The following is a 22,500-nucleotide window of genomic DNA, read 5'->3' as shown; positions in this document are numbered from 1 at the left end:
AAAGTTCCCAATTTGGTAACCATCCAAAAAGCAAACACCACCTTTGTACTTTACTACGAGATATACATTGGGGATAAATTCGGACCCTAAGCAGAATTTCAATTGGAGGGTCCACTCATTATATTTATTTTAAAATATTTTTTTATGTGAAACGATTTCTATACCTTTTAGTTAAACTTGAATTAAATTTGATGCATTTTTATACTAAAAAAGTTAATGGGAAATAATTTATAAATATTATTTATTGCAATATAACAATTTGAACATGACTTAACTGTCATAGCTCAGACTGGGGATATGAATTCAGTATGTCTGTCATACAAGACCGGCACCAACAAGAACAATTTAATATTTTTATCATTATCATTAGACTATTAAGTTGATATCAGTGACAGAGCAGGAAGCGGCTGGTAATATATTTGAAGTGCACAGCACCCTGTCATTCATAAATGTACATAGAACGTGCACATCTTTACGAAAACTAGGTCCCCCACCAACGTTCCCTCTAAGGTGCGCACCTGCGCAATTGCGCACTGCTCAGCAAATCTATGCCGTGCAAAAAATCAAATCCCACTCTAAACAAAATAAACAAATCGTTTGTTTTGTATGATTTTGCAATGGAACTGTGAGTAACAGGTGACGAAAGGCGGCCACAACAGATTAAACAATGTTTGTCAACACTTAAATTATTGTAACGTCTGTGGAGACACTTAAAGGAGGACAGGAATTCAATTGGTCCCTTTATTTAGCGAAATTGTTTGTCGGCCATAACCACACCAAAACAATGTGTAAAATACTTTCATCTAGCAAAACTGGTCGTTGTCTACGTACAAACTAAGCCAAAAGCAACTCTTTGTCATCTGTTATATCAACAGCAGCCGCTTGCTCTCTCTCTCACCTGCACCAACACATACACTATGGCAATTAGCCACTGGTGCGTTTATGGCCACACAAAAAGTTGGACAACTCCAACACTACACGTAAAGTGTACATTTCAGGTCGTTTTCCTATGACTCCTCAATCAATGTGCTTATTCTACTGTCATTTGTTAAGAATGTTATTTTTTGGATATTAATCATGAAATGATGTTACAAGACTACATAATTGCAAATAAAAATATTTATTTTACGGACAGAAAGTTAATAAACACTTCATCTCATGCAACATGTGAATGTTTTAAGGGGAACTAAATGTGATCTCTGAAAGGGGTACACAATCTTTCCAAAGCAGGACCCCCACCCAGGCATAAAATACTATAGTGCATAGCTGAAAAAAAAAAAAAACAATATCTAAGTGGGCCAAATCACATCTATTAGAAAATAATCTCTTGAAATTGACTAGTCACTTGATTCTAATAATAAGACATTTAAATTGTTATGTCAGGTTTGAGACAAATGTGCTGCTGGTATGACCACAGTGTGCACATCTGTATTCCACTGAATGCTCAGGGTGTTTGTGCGTTTGCTCACACACATGAAAAATTAGAGGGAAAATTGGCCCCCACAGATGCCTGGGACCCCATGCACAGCGTGTGATCTGCACGAAGCGGGAGTGACCCTGCTACAAGTTATTTATTGAATTCAATAGTGTTTCTCACTATCTTCATCAGGGTGGTGACACTCACAACTTTAACTGCATGACAGGTTTTGCTTTTTGTGTTGTTTTCCGGGAGTTCCAGTTCTTTGCTCTTATTTTGTTACATATATCTCTTGTTTTGTGTTGATTGCATTCCCTTTACTAGTGTCTGTGAAGACTGTCGTGTGCAGCTGCTAGTTATCACCAATCAGGAGGATTCTACTAATCCATTCAGAGTAAACTGTATGTTACATTCTGTCACATCTCCTGCTGCCCTAAGCCCGTTTTTTTTTTTTTTTTTTTGCACTTTGTGTTTTGCGTGTGGCTTTGCGCTGTGGGAACGTGATTAAAGACACTCCATTCTATAGAATGACACACGAGCAAGCAGACTAGTTAGTTACAGTATGTCCAATGTTTGGTTGTACAATAATCGTGATGGTGTAGAAAAACTGGGGAAAAAGGTTGACAAACGTTTTTATCAGACGAAAAGTTGGGCGTATGATAACCAAGGTACCACTGTACATCCTCCTAAGAAATGACCTAGGTAAAAAATTCAGTCTTACAAATTTGGCAGGGTAAGACATCTAAATTAAGGGATATTGTCTTTGTCAGTGTCTGGGAGTTTAGCAATTTGTCAGCTAGTTTTGTAGGAATTACATTTTAATTAGGGCTGTCAAACAATTTAAATATTTAATTACAATAATCTCACACTGTCCATAGTTAACTTGTTAAATTGCAATAGAGATATTTAAGTGTACCTCAGATAGATCATTTTCAATTTTTTAATACTGTCAAGTATATTCTAATCCTTCGGGATCTTCACGCAAACACCACTTGCCGAGTAAAAGCAAAGGGCAAAATGTCAGATCCTTTTGCTACCCCCTCTGGAGTCAGACAGGGATGTGTTGCCGCACCAAATCTCTTTAACATCGCTGTCAACTACTGAATCCAAAGGACACTACGCCCTGCCCCAGTCTTGATGTCAACTTTCACTTCTGCTTTTTGGATCTGTGCTACACCGACAATGTTGTTCTGTTTTCCACACACCTGGATACTATTACCATAGCATTGACAATATTAGCAGAAGAAGCCTTCCCCTGGGTCTAAACGTTAGCTGGGCAAAGACAAAATCTCAATTCCTCTCTCACCCCCACACCACCATCCACGACCAGCAGGTTGAGGCGGCTGAAGAGTTTGTATATCTTGGATCCAAAATTCCCAAAACTTGCTTGTCGAATCCTGAAGTAGCACGTCGTCTGTAGCAGGCTCGTCTGTTTGCCTCCAAAAAGCCTGGCAGAGTGCAAAGATAAGGTCCACAAAGATGCGTATCTTCTATTTTTTCTGTATTGGGGCGACTTGTCCAGGGTGTACCCCGCCTTCCGCCCGATTGTAGCTGAGATAGGCTCCAGCGCCCCCCGCGACCCCAAAGGGAATAAGCGGTAGAAAATGGATGGATGGATGGGTGTGGGACCTTCTTAAAAAAAGATGCTGCATCTCAAAGGGCTATCCTGAATTAAATTGAAATGTAATTCCTGTATGGTCCTCCTGTACGGATCTGAAACGTGGCCTCTTTCCACATTGACTACTCACTGCCTTGATGCATTTCACAGTACCTGCCTGTGTCCTTCACATTTAGCAGTTCCACTATGTCACAAATATTGTAGTTTACGAAAAAGCATGTCGTCCCACTGTAATAAAAAGGGGAAGGCTGGCTGTGATTCTTTGGCCATGTAGCCAGAATGGATGATGGAGTCCCAGCCAAAAAAACTCAATGCATGGGTGCACCCAACGACCAGGGGCTTTCGCCATCTATGTGGCCGTCCCCGGCTAACCTGGACGTTTCGGGCAGTCCATCGTTATTTACAGTGTGGGTTGTATCAGTCACCCACTTAGCAATTGTTGTTGAATGTGTGTTGGTTGTAGTTGTCTGTTGGGGACTTTTCAGTTTGGTGACGTTGCTTCACATTGGTGGGCAGCTGGTGGCTGACATTCGCTGCAGTGATCGGCTCACAGCGAGGGTGTATGAAAATAACTTTGGTCTTGTCAGGAGCCCGACCTGCCAGGGCTTTGGAGCTAAGCTTTCCATTTAATTACTTTGTGTTCGTTTATTTCTGCTCTGTATTTCTTCTCTCTTGTGACTCAACATCAACTGGAACACAGCTGTATTTTCCCACACTGCGGGATAAACTGAGGGTCACAAAATATGTGCGCATATCAAAAAAATAGTGCTGTTAAATGAAAACTCGTTATGTCATTAACTTCGACAGCTCTAGTTTTAATATACAGTACCACTATTTCCAAAAGCACTCGTTAGAATAATTTCATGTTTACATCATATTGCGCTGCACCAACATTTAGTTAAAACAGCTAACACAATCAATATTTTGACATTTTCCTTGTATTTTTTATAGCTGCTGAATGTTGACCGTATGAACCTCTATGCTTCATCAATACGAGTTTGCTTCTTGCTATTTGAAAGCATGAGAGTGCATCTGAAATTTCAACTCGAGGTAATATTTACTCCTTAATATTTGTCAACCACTGACCTGAAAACCTCCTAATAAACACAGTTCAGCATTAACCAAATGCTGAAATTTGTAGATGTATTTGAAGAAACTGATGGATATCATCACATCAGAGAATATGAAGATGCCTTACGAGATGAAAGAACTGGCTCTAGAGGCACTGGTTCAGCTGTGGCGAATCCCCAGCTTTGTTACTGAGCTTTACATCAACTATGACTGTGACTTCTACTGCTCCAACCTTTTTGAAGACCTCACGAAGCTACTGTCCAAGGTGTGAGTCGTACAGTTCATTGATGCAGCTTTTACATTGAAGTGACAGTCCAATCATATTCATTTATATCCTCCAGAATGCATTCCCGGTGTCAGGGCAGCTTTACACCACCCACCTCTTGTCACTCGAAGCTCTGTTGACTGTGATTAACAGCACCGAGGCCCACTGCCAAGCCAAGGTGCTTGACAACACTGCTCGGCAAGAGCAGCAAGATAAGCTGCCGACGGAAGAGGACAATTCTCTGAAAAATGGAACAGACGCTCCTACTGGTAAAGTATAATAAAGTTACTCTATTGGTTGGGCCAAAAGTTTGTAAAGGCCATTTCTTTTAATGGATGCCATTTGCTTGTTGTAATGCTCACAATAAACTTAAATGGGTCATATAATACAAAATATAAGTTTCTTGCCCGTAAAAACCTGTTTTTGTGTATTTAAGATCCAGTATTTAGGAAGTGATGAAAATGTAAATTCAAACCATGGAGGCATTGATGAGATATAAGACATTTTTATTTTGTTCCAAATGAGCCATTTGAGAAATTCCCCAAATCTTGACATTTACCAACATATGACATTAGCAAATATTTCCATATATATTAGTATTGCTCATTACTATGTTGAGGGAAAATGTTAAAAAAATATGGCCCTTTTTCTATAACTTACATTGAAGTAGGTGTCTCACAAACAGTATTTAATTGTGACATCACAGTAAAAGGTCTTACATTTTACACCACGTCACCTGACTTTAGTTTGAGGGAAGTACTGCTGCATAAATCGTAATTGGTTGATATTCGTCAATATCGGTATCAGATATAAAACATGAGTCAAATCATGGTTAAGTATGAGGGCCGTAATATTATTTACTTTCGTTACTTGCTCAAAAAAACTTTTTTAGTTCCATAATCTAGTGTCACATAGTATCGGATTGGAGGTCAAAAATTCTGATCGAGACATCCCTACAAAGTAGATTACAGTGAAAATAATAATTTTAAAAATAAATAACATAAAAAGAAAATTTAGGCAACTGTGCTAAAATGTTTAGTGTTCAAGGTATTTGCAACCGGATCAGTTAATTTATCCATCCATCCATTTTCTACCTCTTGTCCATTTCGGGGTATATCATGCATTTATACATGTTTTTCCCTTCAATGGTACCGATTCGGGGACTGGCCTGTATACCCTTTTGAAATGAACTTATCTACACTGCTCAGAATAATTATTTAAACACTTTAACAACATATCTTGCTTGTGAATGCATGAAATATTCCAACCGAAAACCTTTATTTTTAACATAGTAGAATGTGTTAAGAAAATACTATAAAAAAGATGAATCAACGGATGCAAGAAGATTTGATGTTCCAGAGGCGCTCAATTGGATTCAGTTCTGGATGATGGGCAGGCCAGTCCACAGCATCAATGCTTCGTTGCGCAGGAACTACTGACACTACTTACCTACTGTGCATGCATCTGAACCTCACTTGTGTTTTTCTACTCCATCTCTGTGAATCACATTTTTTAATGAAGTGTTTTCTCTGCCTCACCATCTTAATCATTTCTGTGCCTTTTGTTGTGTGTTGAATGAAATGTTTTAACCACAGCTTCTCATGTATTTTCAGATGTTGTTAAAGAAGGTGTTACCAATGGTTTGACTTTTCCACAAGCTGGCAGTACTCCAGGCTGCCCACCAACCAGTGGACATCTGATGGCAGAGAAGATGGCACTAGGTCGACAGGATCAAGACAATGACACAAGTAAGTCTACACACAATATCTTTTACTATGATGGAGATATAAGTGGAGTTTTAGTGTAAGCGGGAAATATGCCTAATTGATATCTAATGAACAGCAAAGTCAGTCATACTGTACACAGAACACATTAACTCCTTATAAAATATGGTAATAAAAACAATCCTTACTTGTATTACTGTGCTTGTCCTACACACTATAAGAGTGCAGGAAAAGTTTACTAAGAAATTGAAAGTGATTACTAGGTGTTTCCTCAGTGTTGTGATACACCACTACGAGGTCTTCCAACTATGTATTTTTTCTTTCTCCTACATATCAGGGCTGTACGCTTAGCTTTTTCACTAGGAGCACAGATGCTACCAAATAAAAGAAATTAGTAGCACAGAAAAAAAATAGTAGCGATAATTATGACATGTCCTAAATAACACGATTTTCCTAGTAACACTCAAACAATGTACACAGTCACACACATTCATCCATCCCATCCATTTTCTACCGCTTGTCCCTTTTGGGGTCGCGAGGGATGCTGGAGCCTATCTCAGCTGCATTCGGGCGGAAGGCGGGGTAAACCCTGGACAAGTCGCCACCTCATCGCAGGGCCAACACAAATAGATTACATTCACACTCACATTCACACACTAGGGCCAATTTAGTGTTGCCAATCAACCTATCCCCAGTTGCATGTCTTTGGAGGTGGGAGGAAGCCGGAGTACCCGGAGGGAACCCACACAGTCACGGGGAGAACATGCAAACTCCACACAGAAAGATCCCGAGCCCGGGATTGAACTCAGGACTACTCAGGACCTTCGTATTGTGAGGCACATGCACTAACCCCTGTTCCACCGTGCTGCCCACACACAGTCAATCAAACATATAAACACAGTGATATCATAAGACCTAATGCAACCCTCAATTGAACATCTCAATCCTGCAGCTTTTTATAGTCAAGTAATACAAGCCATGTACTGAGCTACACATACAGTCACATAACATGACTCGCCGTCACATGCAATTACATTACTGATCATAAAGCTACTTATACACATGCCAGAATGACCAGTGATGGTGTTTTATTTTCAATATAGTGAGTCCCCAGGACCCACAAATGGTGATTTGTAGAGGTGGGGGAAATAATGGATGTTTTAGATGCATCGCAATTCGGACATAGGCAATTATAAAATCGATTAGTCAAGGTCAATAATTTATTTATTTATTGTAAATAAAGTTATGCAGACAGTTCTAAAATTTGGCTGACTGCAGCGAGCCACCTCACCGAGAGATCCGACCTGCTCCTTTATTAAAAGGCTCTTATGTTACAGTTTTGAACACATTTCCATTAATGTAATAAATGTGGGAATTAATTGAACTGTTTTTTATTACAAATACATTGTTTTTTAGTTGCAAATGATAAACGCTTGTTTAGTGAATCGAAAAGAAATTTTAAAATACATTAATATATATATAAATTAAAGATGCATCAATAATCGATTTTTAATCGAATCATAGCTCCTGAATCAGAATTGAATCGTGAAGTACCCAAAGATTCCCACCTTTAGTGATTTGTAAAATGAAAATTCAGTGAGACCCCACAAAAAAAGGCTGTTTGCAACCTTTATGCACATGCCGAGAGGTCGCTAACTAGTCAAAGAATTTTAAGCATTATATAGAATAGAATAGAATAGAAAGTACTTTATTGATCCCTGGGGAAAATTCAGCACCACAGTTCGCTCACAATAGACAATAAATACTATACAGCATTATTCACATGTGAATAATATAAATATATTATACATATATTCTACATTTAAGTGCAGTCAAGAAGGAACATATGCATTATACAGTCTGATGGCTGTCGGCAATGTTCCCTCTAATTTTTAATGTTTGTGAGCAAACGCACAAACTCCCTGAGCATTCAGTGGAGCACATGTGAGCAACATCAGACGTGAACACTGTGGCCACACCAGCGTCACACCTGTCCCAAACCTGACATCATAACAATTTAAATGTTTTATTAAAATAATTTTCTGATATAAGTAATTTTGCCCTCTTACAATGACAATAACAAAAAAACATGTTTTTCATGACCTACCTGTATGTGCTAGAATTGTATGTCTGGCTGTGGGTCCTGCCTTTAAAAGAAATGTTACCCCTTTCAGAGATTACATTTAGTTCCTGTAACTTTCTGTCTGTAAAATACATCTTTTTATTAGCATTTATGAAATCTAGTGACAATATTTCATGAATAATATCCTTAGATTAACATTCTTAATAAATAACAGTAAAATAAGCACACATCTGATTGAGGAGTCAGAATGTTACAACCTGGCATTTACACATTGTGTGGCGTTGGGTTTGTCCGACTTTTTGTGTGGCCATAAACGCAACACTGGCTAAGTGCCATTAATGCGTGTGTTGGTGCAGGTAAGATAGCGCGAGCGGCTTCTGTTGAAACGACGGATGACAAAGTTGGTTTAAGCCTGGTTTGTATGGCAGAAAATTACCAGTTTTTATAGATAAAAAAGTTTTTTTTACTCATGTTTTTGGTGTGGTTACAAACAGTTTTGCTCAATAAAGTGATTGATGGAATTCCTGTCCGTAATGTGTCTCGACAGACGATAATTGAACTGTGTTGACAAAGATTGTTTTATTCATTGGGGCCACTCTTGTTGTCACCTGTCACTCATAGAGTGGCATTACAAAATCATACAGAATAAATTGTAATGTGTTTATTTTGTTTAAAGTTCAGATGGGATTTTTGATTTCCTGCGTGGCATAAATTTGCTGTGCGCAGAGGACGCGTGAGCGGTGCGCAATTGCGCAGGCGCGCATCTTAGAGGGAACGTTGGCTGTCGGTATGAAGGACCTCCTGTGTCGTTCCATGTTGCATTTTGGGAGTCTGAGCCTTCCACTGAACGTGCTCATTCTCTCCGCCATTTCCGAGTGTAGTGGGTGGGAGGTGTTGTCCATAATGGCTAGGAGCTTTGCTAGACTTCTCCTCTCTGACACTCTTGAGGCGGCTCTGTCCCTTCTTGTAGAGTGCCTCAGCGTGTTTTGACCCATTCAGCTTGTTGTCGATGTGTACTCCGAGGTCTTTATAATCCTCAACCATGTCCACATCGAACCCCCTGATGGAAACAGGGGTTGCCGGAGTACTCCTCCTCCTTCCCAGGTCCACAACCAGCTCCTTGGTCTTCATCACATTGAGCTGGAGGTGGTTCTTTCCACACCATGTGACAAAGTCCTCCACCAGAGCCCTGTATTCCTCATCATCACCATCCTCAATACAACTCATTATCGCAGAGTCATCAGAAAACTTCTGAACCTGGCAGGACTCTGGCTGATAGTGGAAATCGGTGGTGTAGATGGTGAAGAGGAAGGGGGAGAGGACTGTGCCCTGCGGGGCCCCAGTGTTGCTGACCAGTCTGTCAGACACACAGTCCTGCAGTCGTAAATACTGTGGTCTGTCAGTCAGGTAATCAACAACCCAGGACACCAAGGGGGCCTCCACCTGCATCGTCTGTAACTTCACACCCAGTAGCCCAGGCTGTATGGTATCGAATGCACTGGAGAAGTAAAAAAACATGACCCTTGTCGGAGCCACTGTGTCAAACCTGTTAAATAACTGGTTTAGCTCATTGGCCATCTCTTTGTCTCTGTCCACCCCCCTACCCCCCTAATACGGCTACACCCATACGTATCATGTGCACGCGCATTAGCTTTTTGTGTTGCTGGCTAATGATCTAATGTTAGCCATCATTCAATATATATTCTAACAACAACATGACTGTAAATTGTGAGTTGCTTTTTTGAACTGTTTTTGTATGTGTATACGAGTGTGCAAGACAGCGGTGTGTGACAAGCATGAACACCAAATAAATTCCTCCGATCGGTGAGCAATTTTTATTCAATATAATTATTAATTGTGAAGAATATAGATACAACAAATGATCTGTTAAACCACTAGCTTGTGGTGTTTTTGTTTTTTGTTATTTTTTAAAAATGTAACAGAGCAAGTGGCAAACAGCTCAGCCTCTTTAAAATGATTAATCAATTTATTTAATTCTTATTTTTCTAAAAATGTTGTATTGAATTCCTTTTGTGGTGGTATGATATTATATGGTTATAATCAACGGATGTATTAATTTATGTTAAAAATGTATCAGAAATAAAACAAAAATGTAACAAGGATATGAAATGCATAATTGTAATACAATAGCATTTTGTAACAACATAAATACGACCTAAAAAAAATAGTACAATTCAAATGACTAGTACAAAAAATATAAATGGAAGTGCTGATTTTAGCACAACAAAAACATTCTTAACTTCAATCGATGTGCCTGTTATGTTGTGAGTAGTGCAAATCATAAGGTACATGAAATTGTCATGTGAAAAGTGTAGACATTTGTTTGTGGTTTTCATGAGCCACAGCTGGAGAAAAGAAGAGACAGAGACCAAAGTTTGTACAGGCGTCTGATCATTAGCAGTGGAGACACAAAATATAGCTGTAATTGTCTGGTGACCAGCAATAACAGCTTTTACTGTTTTTTTTTAGTGGCATCTTTGCGTTTTTTTTCCCTGCATCTTAACTCGTCAGATGCAGCATGTATGCACAGACGCCCTCTGAGCAACAGAGAAACTCAGAAAGACATTCAAAGTATTTTTCAGCCTTATTACAGCACGTCCCCTTAAAGTTAAAACACCATCGACATGAATGACCACAACATCGAGCAGTGGAAACGTGGGTTTATTTATTATCGAGTTCTTATTTTTAGTTGTTGAAATGAATTCTGCAGTAACTGGCTGATTGTTTTGGTAGCAGCGATGTTGTGTACACGTGATCACTTTTGCGCTAAGCAGATGCGGAGGGGTTTGATGCGTGTCTGTATGGTCTATTGACAACAATGTTTCCTTTCCCCAAATCTTACTCTTTGATCCACTTTTTATGGATTTATTTTAGGAGCAAAATGATTCAAGATTCAAGATGCTTTATTATTGTCCATTATTTAACATGTACAAGACCCATAAGAACTGAAATTACATTTTCGGGTCAGTCCCACTAAGAGCAGACATACGTTACAGGGAGACAAGACGGGACCGCCAACAGATCAGCCACTTACGGCGCTCCTTAAAAAAGGGGGGAAAAGGTGATTTTGGGAAAGGGGGGGGAAGAGTAAAAAATATCAGTTTAAGGCTGGACCCTCGGGAGGAGGTCCAGACTGAGTCCAAGGGAAAAAACCTCATTTAGCATAGTACACATAAACATGTTACATATAATCACAACAACTTACAACAGAGGGGGGGATTTGGGGCCATGGAGGCCGGCCTGCTGCTATAAAGCACTACTCAGCCGTCCATAACCTCGAAGAGGAATTAAGCGGTGGTGAGGGGCGTTGTGAGGGGGGTGTGTTTGTATACAGTATATGCCCATTGTCTTAGGGTGAAGTGTAATGTTCATGAGCCCAGAGTCGTTCTGCATGCAATGCAAGCAAAGTTCGATTCCCAGGTGTCGTTGAGGAGGGGAGGAGGGAGAGAGGTCAAAAGTGTCCATCTTTGAAATTCCTCAGGGGATGATTACAGAATAGCCTGTTCTTGTCTCAAGACCATTCGGGGGATTCAAATCGTAGATAAGGATTTTTGTTTTTTCTCGAGCAGGCATTACAATGGGTTGCCTGTTCTATACATCCATGCTGGCCCTCATGTCCAATCCTTCTTACAGCAAGCTTCTTTATGATGTGATCCATCTTGCGATTTAGTTCAGAAATCGCCCCAGACTGTGATCCCACCCTCGGCCTAATCTGTCCATTGCGACGAACAGCCTTTGGGCTCCTTGAGTGGCTGCCATCGTCTTACGAATTTGACGATACACCAGAGCAATGCCCAGGCCAATCAACAGGTGACCCGCGATCGTGGTTCCAAATAGGTAGATGTCTTCCACGTCCTCGATGGAAAGGACTGTGTGGCACATGATTCTCCATTTGTCCCAGGAATCTCTCGCGTACCCCGCAGCAATGTTTCTATCAGGGCAGCCAGGCTCCCCAGAACCTCTTTTCATCGTCGAAAAGATTTTGTCAATAGAGTCGAGAGTCCAGCTAATCAGTTCCATGTCTGATGTTTAGATTTGGAGGACAGCGCAAAGAAAGAGGCTTCAAAAAAAGTTTAGACAAGACAAGACAAAGGAGAGCAAGCCAGGAAAAGACGAGAGGAGACCAGAGGCAAGACAGAAAAAAACCCCTAAAAAAACCCCTGAAAGGGTAGAAATCCACGAGTGCTACTTTTTTATATTTGCTAGTCTCATGATCTATATTTAGGTGCAAATGCAATTGAATTTGTCGCACCGTACCGCTCTGCGTATTCTTCTACCTTTTTTTTTTATGTACATATTCTTCCACCTAGTATTCAACCTACATTTTTTCCTCCTACGTATTCTTCAACCTACATTTTTTCCTCCTACGTATTCTCCCACCTACGAATTCTTCCACCTATGTAGTCTTCCATCTGTTTTTTTCTCATACATATTCCTTCACCTATGTATTCATCCACCTTCATATTTTTCCACCTACACTTTTTTCCATTTACATATTCTTCTACCTTTGTATTTTCTACTACGTATTCTTCCACCTTTGTATTTTTTCCACCTATGCAGTCTTCCACCTACATATTCTTCCACCTATGTATTCTTCCACCTTTATATTCTTACACCTTTGATTGATTGATTGAGAAGTTTGACATCTTAAAGAATTGAATCCATGTAATGCTTTAAAAAGGCAAATGGATGGCACAAAAAGCCAAAAGGCTTGTTTCTATTTCCAACCTTTGTATTGTTTCACCTTTCGTATTCTTCCACTTATATTTTTTTACCTGCATAATTGTCCACTTACAGTTCATATTCTTCCACATATGAATTTTTCCACTTACATATTTTTCCACGTATGTATTTTTCCAATACACTCAGATAATTATTTATAGTTATTTTTCTTTTTAAATGGAATTTATGATTTATAGGAGTGAATATGTAAAACTGTAACACAATACGTCATAGCATGAAGACCGCCTTAAATCACACATTGTAAAAAAACTAAACTAAAAAAAAAACCTGTACATGGAAACCTCTATTTTACTGCTCATTCTTTTCTTTCAGTTGAGAAAAAAAACAACCAAAAACCTCACAGGTTCTCCTCGTGTACACCTGATTCCCAAGATTTGTTGGATATTAGAACAAAGAAAAAGGTGAAATATTCATACTTGCTTTTTGTTGTTTACAACGTAATAGATTAGCGCTCATTACTGTGATTCTGCCTTTCTAGCTGCTGATCACAGGAACCGAGCAGTTCAATCTGAAGCCAAAAAAAGGAATTGAATTCCTCCAGGAAAAAGGCCTTCTTTGTAATCCACTGGACAACAACCAGGTGGCCCAGTGGCTTCGAGAAAACCCCCGATTAGACAAAAAGATGATTGGGGAATACGTTAGTGATCGCAAGAATATGGAGCTCCTGGACAGCTTTGTCAAGTAAGTAAACTTTGTTTACATTTTAATTATTGATCATAGAGAATGTTGAGCTGTGGTTATGCAGAAGTTAGCAACCCTTTGGTAAGCTTCTAATAAACAATATGAACTGTTGTTGCAGCACCTTTGCTTTTCAGGGGCTTCGTATTGATGAGGCCCTGAGGCTTTACCTAGAAGCCTTCAGATTACCTGGAGAAGCTCCCGTCATCCAAAGGCTTTTGGAAACCTTCACAGACAACTGGCATGTAAGGCATAGGTTGTCATTCATCATATTTTTATTGATACAATGCAGGTTTAAAAGCTCAGGATTACATGGTTTGTAAATCCTGACGCATTGTTTAATTCAATAGTCTTTACTATTATTGGTACCGTTGTCTAACAATCTGAATTTTTACAGTGCATCTGATAAGTATTCACAGCACCTCACTTTTTCCACCGTTTGTTATGTTACAGCATAATTCTCAAATTAAATAAGTTGTCTTTAAAACTCTACACAAAATGCCCCATTAGGACAATGTGAATAAGTTTTTTGTTTTTTTTAGACATTTTAGCAAATTTATTACAAATAAAAAATAAGTCATCACACCCTTTGACATTAAGCTCAAAAGTAAGCTCAGGTACATCCTATTTTAACAGCTTCCTAGAGCTTAATTGGAGTCCACGTGTGGTAATTTAAAAAGTTAAAGTTAAAGTACCAATGATTGTCACACACACACTAGGTGTGACGAAATTATTCTCTGCATTTGACCCATCACCCTTGATCACTAAGTTAGTTGGACATTATTATATACCTGTCTATATACATACTGGATATAAGGTCCCACACTTGACAGTGCATGGCAGAGCACAAAACAAGAAAGAAGTCTAAGGAACTGTCTGTAGACAGGATTGTCTCGAGACTCAAATCTGGGTAAGGGTACAGAAAAATATCTGCTGCCTTGAAGGTCCAAATGAGCACAGTGGCCTCCACAATTCATAAATGGAAGAAGTTTTGAACCACCAAGACTTTTCCTAAAGCTAGCCGGCTGTCTAAACTGAGCGATCCGAGGAGAAGTCAGGGAGGTGACCAAGAACCTGATGGTCACTCTGTCTGAGATACAGCATTCCTCTGGAGAGATAGAATAACCTTCCAGAAAGACAACTATCTCTGCAGCAATCCACCAGTCGGGCCTGTATGGTAGAGTGGCCTGACGTAAGCCATTCCTTCATAAAAGTTTGCCAAAATGCACTCTGACTGTCAGACCATGAGGAAAAAAACATTTCTGTTCTGATGAGACAAAGATTGAACTCTTTGGTGTGAATGTCAAGTGTCATGTTTGAAGTAAACCAGGCACCACTCTTCACCAGGCCAATACCATCCCTACAGTGAAGCATGGTGATAGCAGCATCATGCTGTGGGGATGTTTTTCAATGGCAGGAACTGGGAGACGAGTCAGGATAGAGGGATGCAGCAATGTACAAAAACATCCTGGATTGAATCCTGCTCCAGAGTGCTCTTGAACTCAGACTGTGGCAGCCGTTCATCTTTAAGCAGGACAACAGCCCTAAGCATACAGCCAAGACAGCCTGAACCACCTCATCTGGCTCCTCTCGATGTGGAGGAGCAGCGGCTTTACTTTGAGCTCCTCCCGGATGGCAGAGCCTCTCACCCTATCTCTAAGGGAGAGCTCCGCCACCCGGCGGGGAAAACTCATTTCGGCCGCTTGTACCTGTGATCTTGTCCTTTTGGTCATAACCCAAAGTTCATGACCATAGATGAGGATGGTAACGTAGATCGACCGGTAAACTGAGAGTTTTGCCTTCCGACTCAGCTCCTTCTTCACCACAACGGATCGATACAGCGTCCGCATTACTGAAGACGCCGCACCGATCCGCCTGTCGATCTCACGATCCACTCTTCCCCCACTCGTGAACAAGACTCCGAGGTACTTGAACTCCTCCACTTGGGGCAGAGTCTCCTCCCCATGGCATTCCACCCTTTTCTGGGCGAGAACCATGGACTCGAACTTGGAGGTGCTGATTCTCATCCCAGTCGCTTCACCTCGACTGCGAACCGATCCAGTGAGACTTCATCATCTTCAAAAAACAGAAACCTAATCCTACAGCCACCAAACTGGATCCCCTCAAAGCCCTGACTGTGCCTATAAATTTTGTCCATAAAAGTTATGAACAGAATTGGTGACAAAGGGCAGTCTTGGCGGAGGCCAACCCTCACTGGAAACGTGTCCGACTTACTACCGGCAATGCGGACCAGGCTCTGACACTGATCGTACAGGAAGCGAACCGCCACAATCAGACAGTCCGATACCCCATACTTTCTGAGCACTTCCCACAGGACTTCCTGAGGGACACGGTCGCATGCATTCTCCAAGTCCACAAAGCACATGTAGACTGGACAAACTCCCATGTACCCTCAAGGACCCTGCCGAGAGTATAAAGCTGGCCCATAGTTCCATGACCAGGACGAAAACCACATTGTTCCTCCTGAATCTGAGGTTCGACTATCAGGCGTAGTCTCCTCTCCAGTACACCTGAATAGACCTTACCGGGAAGGCTGAGGAGTGTGATCCCATGATAGTTGGAACACACCCTCGGGTTCCTATTCTTAAAAAGAAGAACCACCACCCCAGTCTGCCAATCCAGAAGTACCGCCCCCGATGTCCACGCGATGTTGCAGAGTCTTGTCAACCAAGACAGCCCCACAGCATCCAGAGCCGTAAGGAACTCCGGGCGTATCTCTTCCACCCCCGGGGGCCTTGCCACTGAGGAGCTTTTTAACTACCTCAGCAACCTCAGCCCCAGAAATAGGAGAGCCCACCACAGATTCCCCAGGCACTGCTTCCTCATAGGAAGACGTGTTGGTGGGATTGAGGAGGTCTTTGAAGTATTCCCTCCACCGATCCACAACATCCGCAGTCGAGGTCAGCAGCACACCATCCTCACCATACACCGCGTTGACAGTGCACTGCTTCCCCTTCCTGAGGCAGCGGATGGTGGTCCAGAATTGCTTCGAAGCCGTCCGTAAGTCGTTTTCCATGGCTTCCTCGAACTATGTCCGAGTTTTTCCTCCGCGACCGCTGAAGCCGCACACCGCTTGGCCTGTCAGTACCTGTCCGCTGCCTCCGGAGTCCTATGAGCCAAAAGAACCCGATAGAACTCTTTCTTCAGCGTGAGGGGTTCTAAGATTACCGCCACGATAGGCACCAACTACCTTGCGGACACAGCTCCAATCAGCCACCTCGACAATAGAGGTGCGGAACATGGTGCACTCGGACTCAATGTCCAGCACCTCCCTCGTGACATGTTCAAAGTTCTTCCGGAGTTGGGAGTTGAAACTCTCTCTGACAGGAGACTGCTAGACGGTCCCAGCAGACCCTCACAATGTGTTAGGAACTGCCAGGTCTATCCGGCATCCTCCCCACCATTGCAGCCAACTCACCACCAGGTGGTGATCGGTAGAAAGCTCAGCCCCTCTCTTCATCCGAGTGTCCAAAACATGAGGCCGCAAATCCGATGACACAACTACAAAGTCGATCATGGAACTGCGGCCTATGGTGTCCTGGTGCCAAGTGCACATATGGACACCCTTATGTTTGAACATGGTGTTTGTTATGGACCATCTGTGACAAGCACAAAAGTCCAATAACAAAACATCACTCGGGTTCAGATCTGGGCGGCCATTCTTCCCAATCACGCCTCTCCAGGTTTCACTGTCGTTGCCAACATGAGCGTTGAAGTCCCCCAGTAGAACAAGGGAATCACCCGAGGGAGCACTTTCCAGTACTCCCTCGAGTGTATCCAAAAATGGTGGGTACTCTGAACTGCTGTTTGGTGCGTAAGCACAAAAAACAGTCAGGACCCGTCCCCCACCCGAAGGCAGAGGGAAGCTACCCTCTGGTCCACTGGGTTGAACTCCAACGTGCAGACTTTGAACAGGGGGGCAACAAGAATTGCTACCCCAGCCCGCCGCCAGTGTGGAAGAGAGTCCAGCCCCTCTCGAGAGAACTGGTTCCAGAGCCCTTGTTGTGCGTCGCTTTGAATACAGAATACAATGATTTGCAAATCCTTTTCAACGTACTGTATATTCAAATGAATACACTGCAAAGACAAGATACTTAACGTTCGAACTGAGAAACTTTATTTTTTGCAAATATTAGCTCATTTGGAATTTGATGCCTGCAACATGTTTCAGAAAAGCTGGCATAAGTGGCAAACAAGACTGAGAAAGTTGAGGAATGCTCATCAAACACTTATTTGGAACATCCCACAGGTGAACAGGCTAATTGGAAACAGGTGGGTGCCATGATTGGGTATAAAAGCAGCTTCCATGAAATACTCAGTCATTCATAGACAAGGATGGGGAGGGGGTCACCACTTTGTGAACAAATGCGTTAGCAAATTTTTTCGAACAGTCTAAGAACAACATTTCTCAATGAGCTATTGCAAGCAATTTAGGGATTTCACCATCTACTGTTCGTAATATGATCAAAAGATTTAGAGAATCTGGAGAAATCACTGCACGTAAGCAGCATACCATGACCTTCGATCCCTCAAGCGACATCAGTGTGTAAAGGATATCACCACATGGGTTAAGGAACACTTCAGAAAACCACTGTCAGTAACTACAGTTTGTCGCTACATCTGTAAGTGCAAGTTAAAACTCTACTAATCAAAGCGAAAGCCATTTATAAACAACACCTAGAAACGCCGGACCAAAGAGGAAAAGAACCATCTGGACTGTTATAGGAGCAAAGTTCAAAAGCCAGCATCTGTGATGTATGGGGGTGTATTGGTTAAGTTAAGTTAAAGTTAAAGTACCAATGATTGTCACTAGGGATGTCCCGATCCGATATTTGGATCGGATCGGCTGCCGATATTTGCCAAAAATTGCGTATCGGCAAGGCATGGGAAAATGCCGATCCAGATCCAGTTTAAAAAAAAACTCCGGTCCGTGTTTTCCAACGCACCTCTTTAAATAATACATTCCACTTTTCTGCTGCTCCGTAATTTCCGTTCCGCATTTTCCAGCACACCCTCAACACATCCACAATTCTCACGCAGTTGCTTTTAGCTGCTGGCATTACACGACAGGCTCTGTGTCTCCTTCTCACAGACAGCGAGCGCACCTTCTTACACACGTCACATACTGTCGCGTCATACGTCACATACGTATACGCCCTCTCCCAGCAGAGAGCGAGGTAGCGGCATGGCTAACGTTAGCTGTGATGCTAGCGCAGCCGCTAAGGTGCGCGCCTGCTCAAGCGTCCTCTGCGCACGGCAAATCTATGCCACGCACAAAATCAAATAAAAAAATAAGCGCATAACAATTTTCGACACACGGACACGACAGAGACAACAGTTTTCGTCATCATTGTTCAAATATTGTGACGTCTGTCGAGACGCTTATCTCCATTCGGTGCCACACGTCCAGACTCCACACCATCAAACACACGTCCAGACTCCACACCATCAAAATGGCAAAAATTTCCACATCAACACCGTATGAAAAAATTAGTGATTTTTTTAGTTGTGATTTCCTTCTCTGCATGAAAGTTTAAAAGTAGCATATATTAATGCAGTATGAAGAAGAATGTTTTAATGTAGACATGCAAGCCTTGAAAGAACATTTTGAAAATCAAGACTACATGTCCTGCAAATGGGTGCATTTCTACCCTATATTTTAACTTTAGATTTATTCTCATATCAAACTCTTTTGGCTGTCTTTTTGACACTTACATCAGGCGCCCCCCTCCACACCCTGGATTATAAATAATGTAAATAATTCAATGTGATTATCTTGTGTGATGACTGTATTATGATGATAGTATATATCTGATAGTATATATCTGTATCATGAATCAATTTAAGTGGACCCCGACTTAAACAAGTTGAAAAACTTATTGGGGTGTTACCATTTAGTGGTCAATTGTACGGAATATGTACTTCACTGTGCAACCTACTAATAAAAGTCTCAATCAATCAATCAAAACACATAGAATCATCATACTGCTGTGATTATATGCATCAAGTGTTCATTCAAGGCTAAGGCAAAATATCGAGATATATATTGTGTATCGCAATATGGCCTTAAAATATCTCAATATTAAAAAAAGGCCATATCGCCCAGCCCTAGTTCAATGATGCCATTTCTGTTTGTCATGTATAATTTTGTCTATTTTGTGTTTAGCCTTGAATAAACAGGTCAGTTTCTTGTTACCAACCATTGTGTATTATTCAAACTCCCCTAATTTAGCTGGCTAGTTGTTATCAAGAGTACTAAAACCCTTTTCAACATGATTCTGACAACTAAGTAGGCTAAATAACTTTAAACTTTAATACATGCTCGGATAGGCCAGTATCGGTCAGTATCGGTATCGGTCAGTATCGGTATCGGATCGGAAATGCAAAAACAATATCGGTATCGGATCGGAAGTGCAAAAACCTGGATCGGGACATCCCTAATTGTCACACACACTAGGTGTGATGAAATTTGAGCCATCCCATTGTTCACCCCCTGGGAGGTGAGGGGAGCAGTGAGCAGCAACGGTGGCCGCGCTCGGGAATAATGTTTTGGTGATTTAACCCCCAATTCCAACCCTTGATGGTGAGTGCCAAGCAGGGAGGTAATGGGTCCCATTTTTATAGTCTTTGATATGACTCGGCCGGGGTTTGAACTCACGACCTACCGATCTCAGGGTGGACACTCTAATCACAAGGCCACTGAGCAGGCATGTAAGGCATGGGTAACGTACACATCTGTGAAGGCATCAATAATGCTGAAAGGTACATACAAGTTTTGGAGCAACGTATGTTGCTATCCAAGCAACGTTATCATAGACGCACGCCCCTGCTTATTTTAACAAGACAATGCCAAGCCACATTCTGCACGTGTTACAACAGCGTGGCTTCATAGTAAAAGAGTGCGGGTACTAGACTGGCCTTCCTGTAGTCCAGACCTGTTCCCATTGAAAATGTGTAGCACATTTGGAAGCGTAAAATCCGACAACGGAGACCCCGGACTTTTGAACAACTTAAGCTGTACATCAAGCAAGAATGGGAAAGAATTCCACCTGAAAAGCTTCAAAAATGGTCTCCTCAGTTCCCAAACGTTTACTGAGTGTTGTTAAAAGGAAAGGCGCAACACAGTGGTAAAAATGCCCCTGTGCCAACTTTTTTGCAATGTGTAGCTGCCATTAAATTCTAAATGAATGATTATTTGAAAAAAAAAAAAAGTTTTCTCAGTTCCAACATTAAATATCTTGTCTTTGCAGTGTATTCAATTTAATATAATTTGAAAAGTATTTGCAAACCATTGTATTCGTTTTTTATTTACGGATTTACACAACGTGCCAACTTCACTGGGTTTGGGTTTTGTAGCTTAGTGGCCCAGGCAGAGTCCAGGCTTCAATCCGGTTGAACATCTCTGGGAAGATCTGAAAAGGACTGTGCACCGACGCTTCCCATCCAACCTGATGGAGCTTGAGAGGTGCTGCACAGAGAAATGGGATAAGCTGCCCAATGATAAGTGCGCCAAGCTTGTGGCTTCGTATTTCAAAATATTTGAGGCTGTAATTGCTGCCAAAGGTGCATCAACAAAGTAGTAATCAATGGCTGTAAGAACTTATGTACGTGTGATTTTGTTAGTTTTATATTTTTAATACATTTCCAAAAGCTCTGAAAAAATTAATTTCTCACATTGTTATTATGGGGTATGGCGTGTAGAATTTTGAGGACAAAAATTAATTTAATCCACTATGGAATAAGGTTGTAACAAAACAATGTGGAAAAAAGTGAAGCATTGTTAATACTTTCCGGATGCACTGTATACTTGCTCACGCACAGTTTCAAAACATTTTTCCCAATTTTTCCTAGTGAAGGACGCTTGCATAAACCAAACTGTTTCCATTAGCAGCTAATTTTAGATGGTGTCAAGGTGGTGGGGATTGTCAAAACATAGATCAAAATTAGTCACATGATTAACACTGTGTTGTAGCTTTTGGACGACATCAGTTTTAAAATAGGCTTCAACATACAGCGATACAGGGTAAATGGCAGAGAGCATTTGACACTCCAAAATAGCTGGACAAACCACGTGACCTGGAAACTATTCCTAGTAGTGACCCTTTTTTAGTGACCTGAACCAGTCACATTAAAAATAGTCTTTCCAAATGATGGATGAGTCATTTACAGGATGACTCCGTGTGAATGGCTTTTCCACTCTACGGGATATAATTATATGAGATGAGGTTAAGTTGAGAACATGTTGTTTTCAACACTCATCCATTTTATTTTTCAAGTGACTTAAAACCTCCAGATGACATGATATAAGATGCTATGGCATGATTTGACAGTTTTTGTCATAATTTGACATATTACATCATAAGTATGTCATGCGATGGTATGATGTGACATTGGATGGCATTATATGACATGAGCTGACTTGATATGACATGATTGGCATGTGATGAAACTATATGACATGAGGGGGCTTGATATGATATGACATGATTGTACATGGCATAATGTTTGACATATGACATAATTTTATATTGACATGTGACATGAGATGATAAGACATAATATGGCATTATCTGACATGGTTTTGCAATATGTGACATACTGTATATGACATCACAATCCGCTACACCTCCCTGATACCGAAGTACATGTCAAACTACTTCCTTAATGACCGCCATAACCACAACACCAGGGGGAGCTCCACTAACCACGTTAAACCCAGATTCCGAACTAACAAAGGTCTTAACTCATTCTCTTTCTATGCCACATCAATGTGGAATGCGCTCCCAACAGGTATAAAAGAAAGTGCATCTCTATCCTCCTTCAAAACCGCAATAAAAGTTCACCTCCAGGCAGCTACAA

The 22,500-nt window shown here is 41.2% G+C and overlaps 1 protein-coding gene across 4 annotated transcripts in view; it reads left to right on the top strand.

Annotated features, from left to right (window-relative positions):
* gbf1 (golgi brefeldin A resistant guanine nucleotide exchange factor 1) overlaps nucleotides 1-22,500 on the top strand; it is a 227,515-nt gene that overhangs the window by 138,867 nt on the left and 66,148 nt on the right. For all 4 annotated transcript variants that reach the window (XM_061963809.1, XM_061963834.1, XM_061963827.1 and 1 more), the window contains exons 13-19: nucleotides 3,987-4,085; nucleotides 4,177-4,371; nucleotides 4,448-4,640; nucleotides 5,985-6,119; nucleotides 13,255-13,343; nucleotides 13,421-13,623; nucleotides 13,742-13,865. In XM_061963809.1, coding sequence (XP_061819793.1) covers nucleotides 3,987-4,085; nucleotides 4,177-4,371; nucleotides 4,448-4,640; nucleotides 5,985-6,119; nucleotides 13,255-13,343; nucleotides 13,421-13,623; nucleotides 13,742-13,865 — 1,038 coding nt within the window. The remainder of the gene's footprint in view (nucleotides 1-3,986; nucleotides 4,086-4,176; nucleotides 4,372-4,447; nucleotides 4,641-5,984; nucleotides 6,120-13,254; nucleotides 13,344-13,420; nucleotides 13,624-13,741; nucleotides 13,866-22,500) is intronic.

The sequence above is a fragment of the Nerophis lumbriciformis genome, linkage group LG02 (assembly GCF_033978685.3).
Source record: "Nerophis lumbriciformis linkage group LG02, RoL_Nlum_v2.1, whole genome shotgun sequence".
NCBI lineage: Eukaryota > Metazoa > Chordata > Actinopteri > Syngnathiformes > Syngnathidae > Nerophis > Nerophis lumbriciformis.
This window is presented reverse-complemented; position numbering and strand designations above follow the sequence as displayed.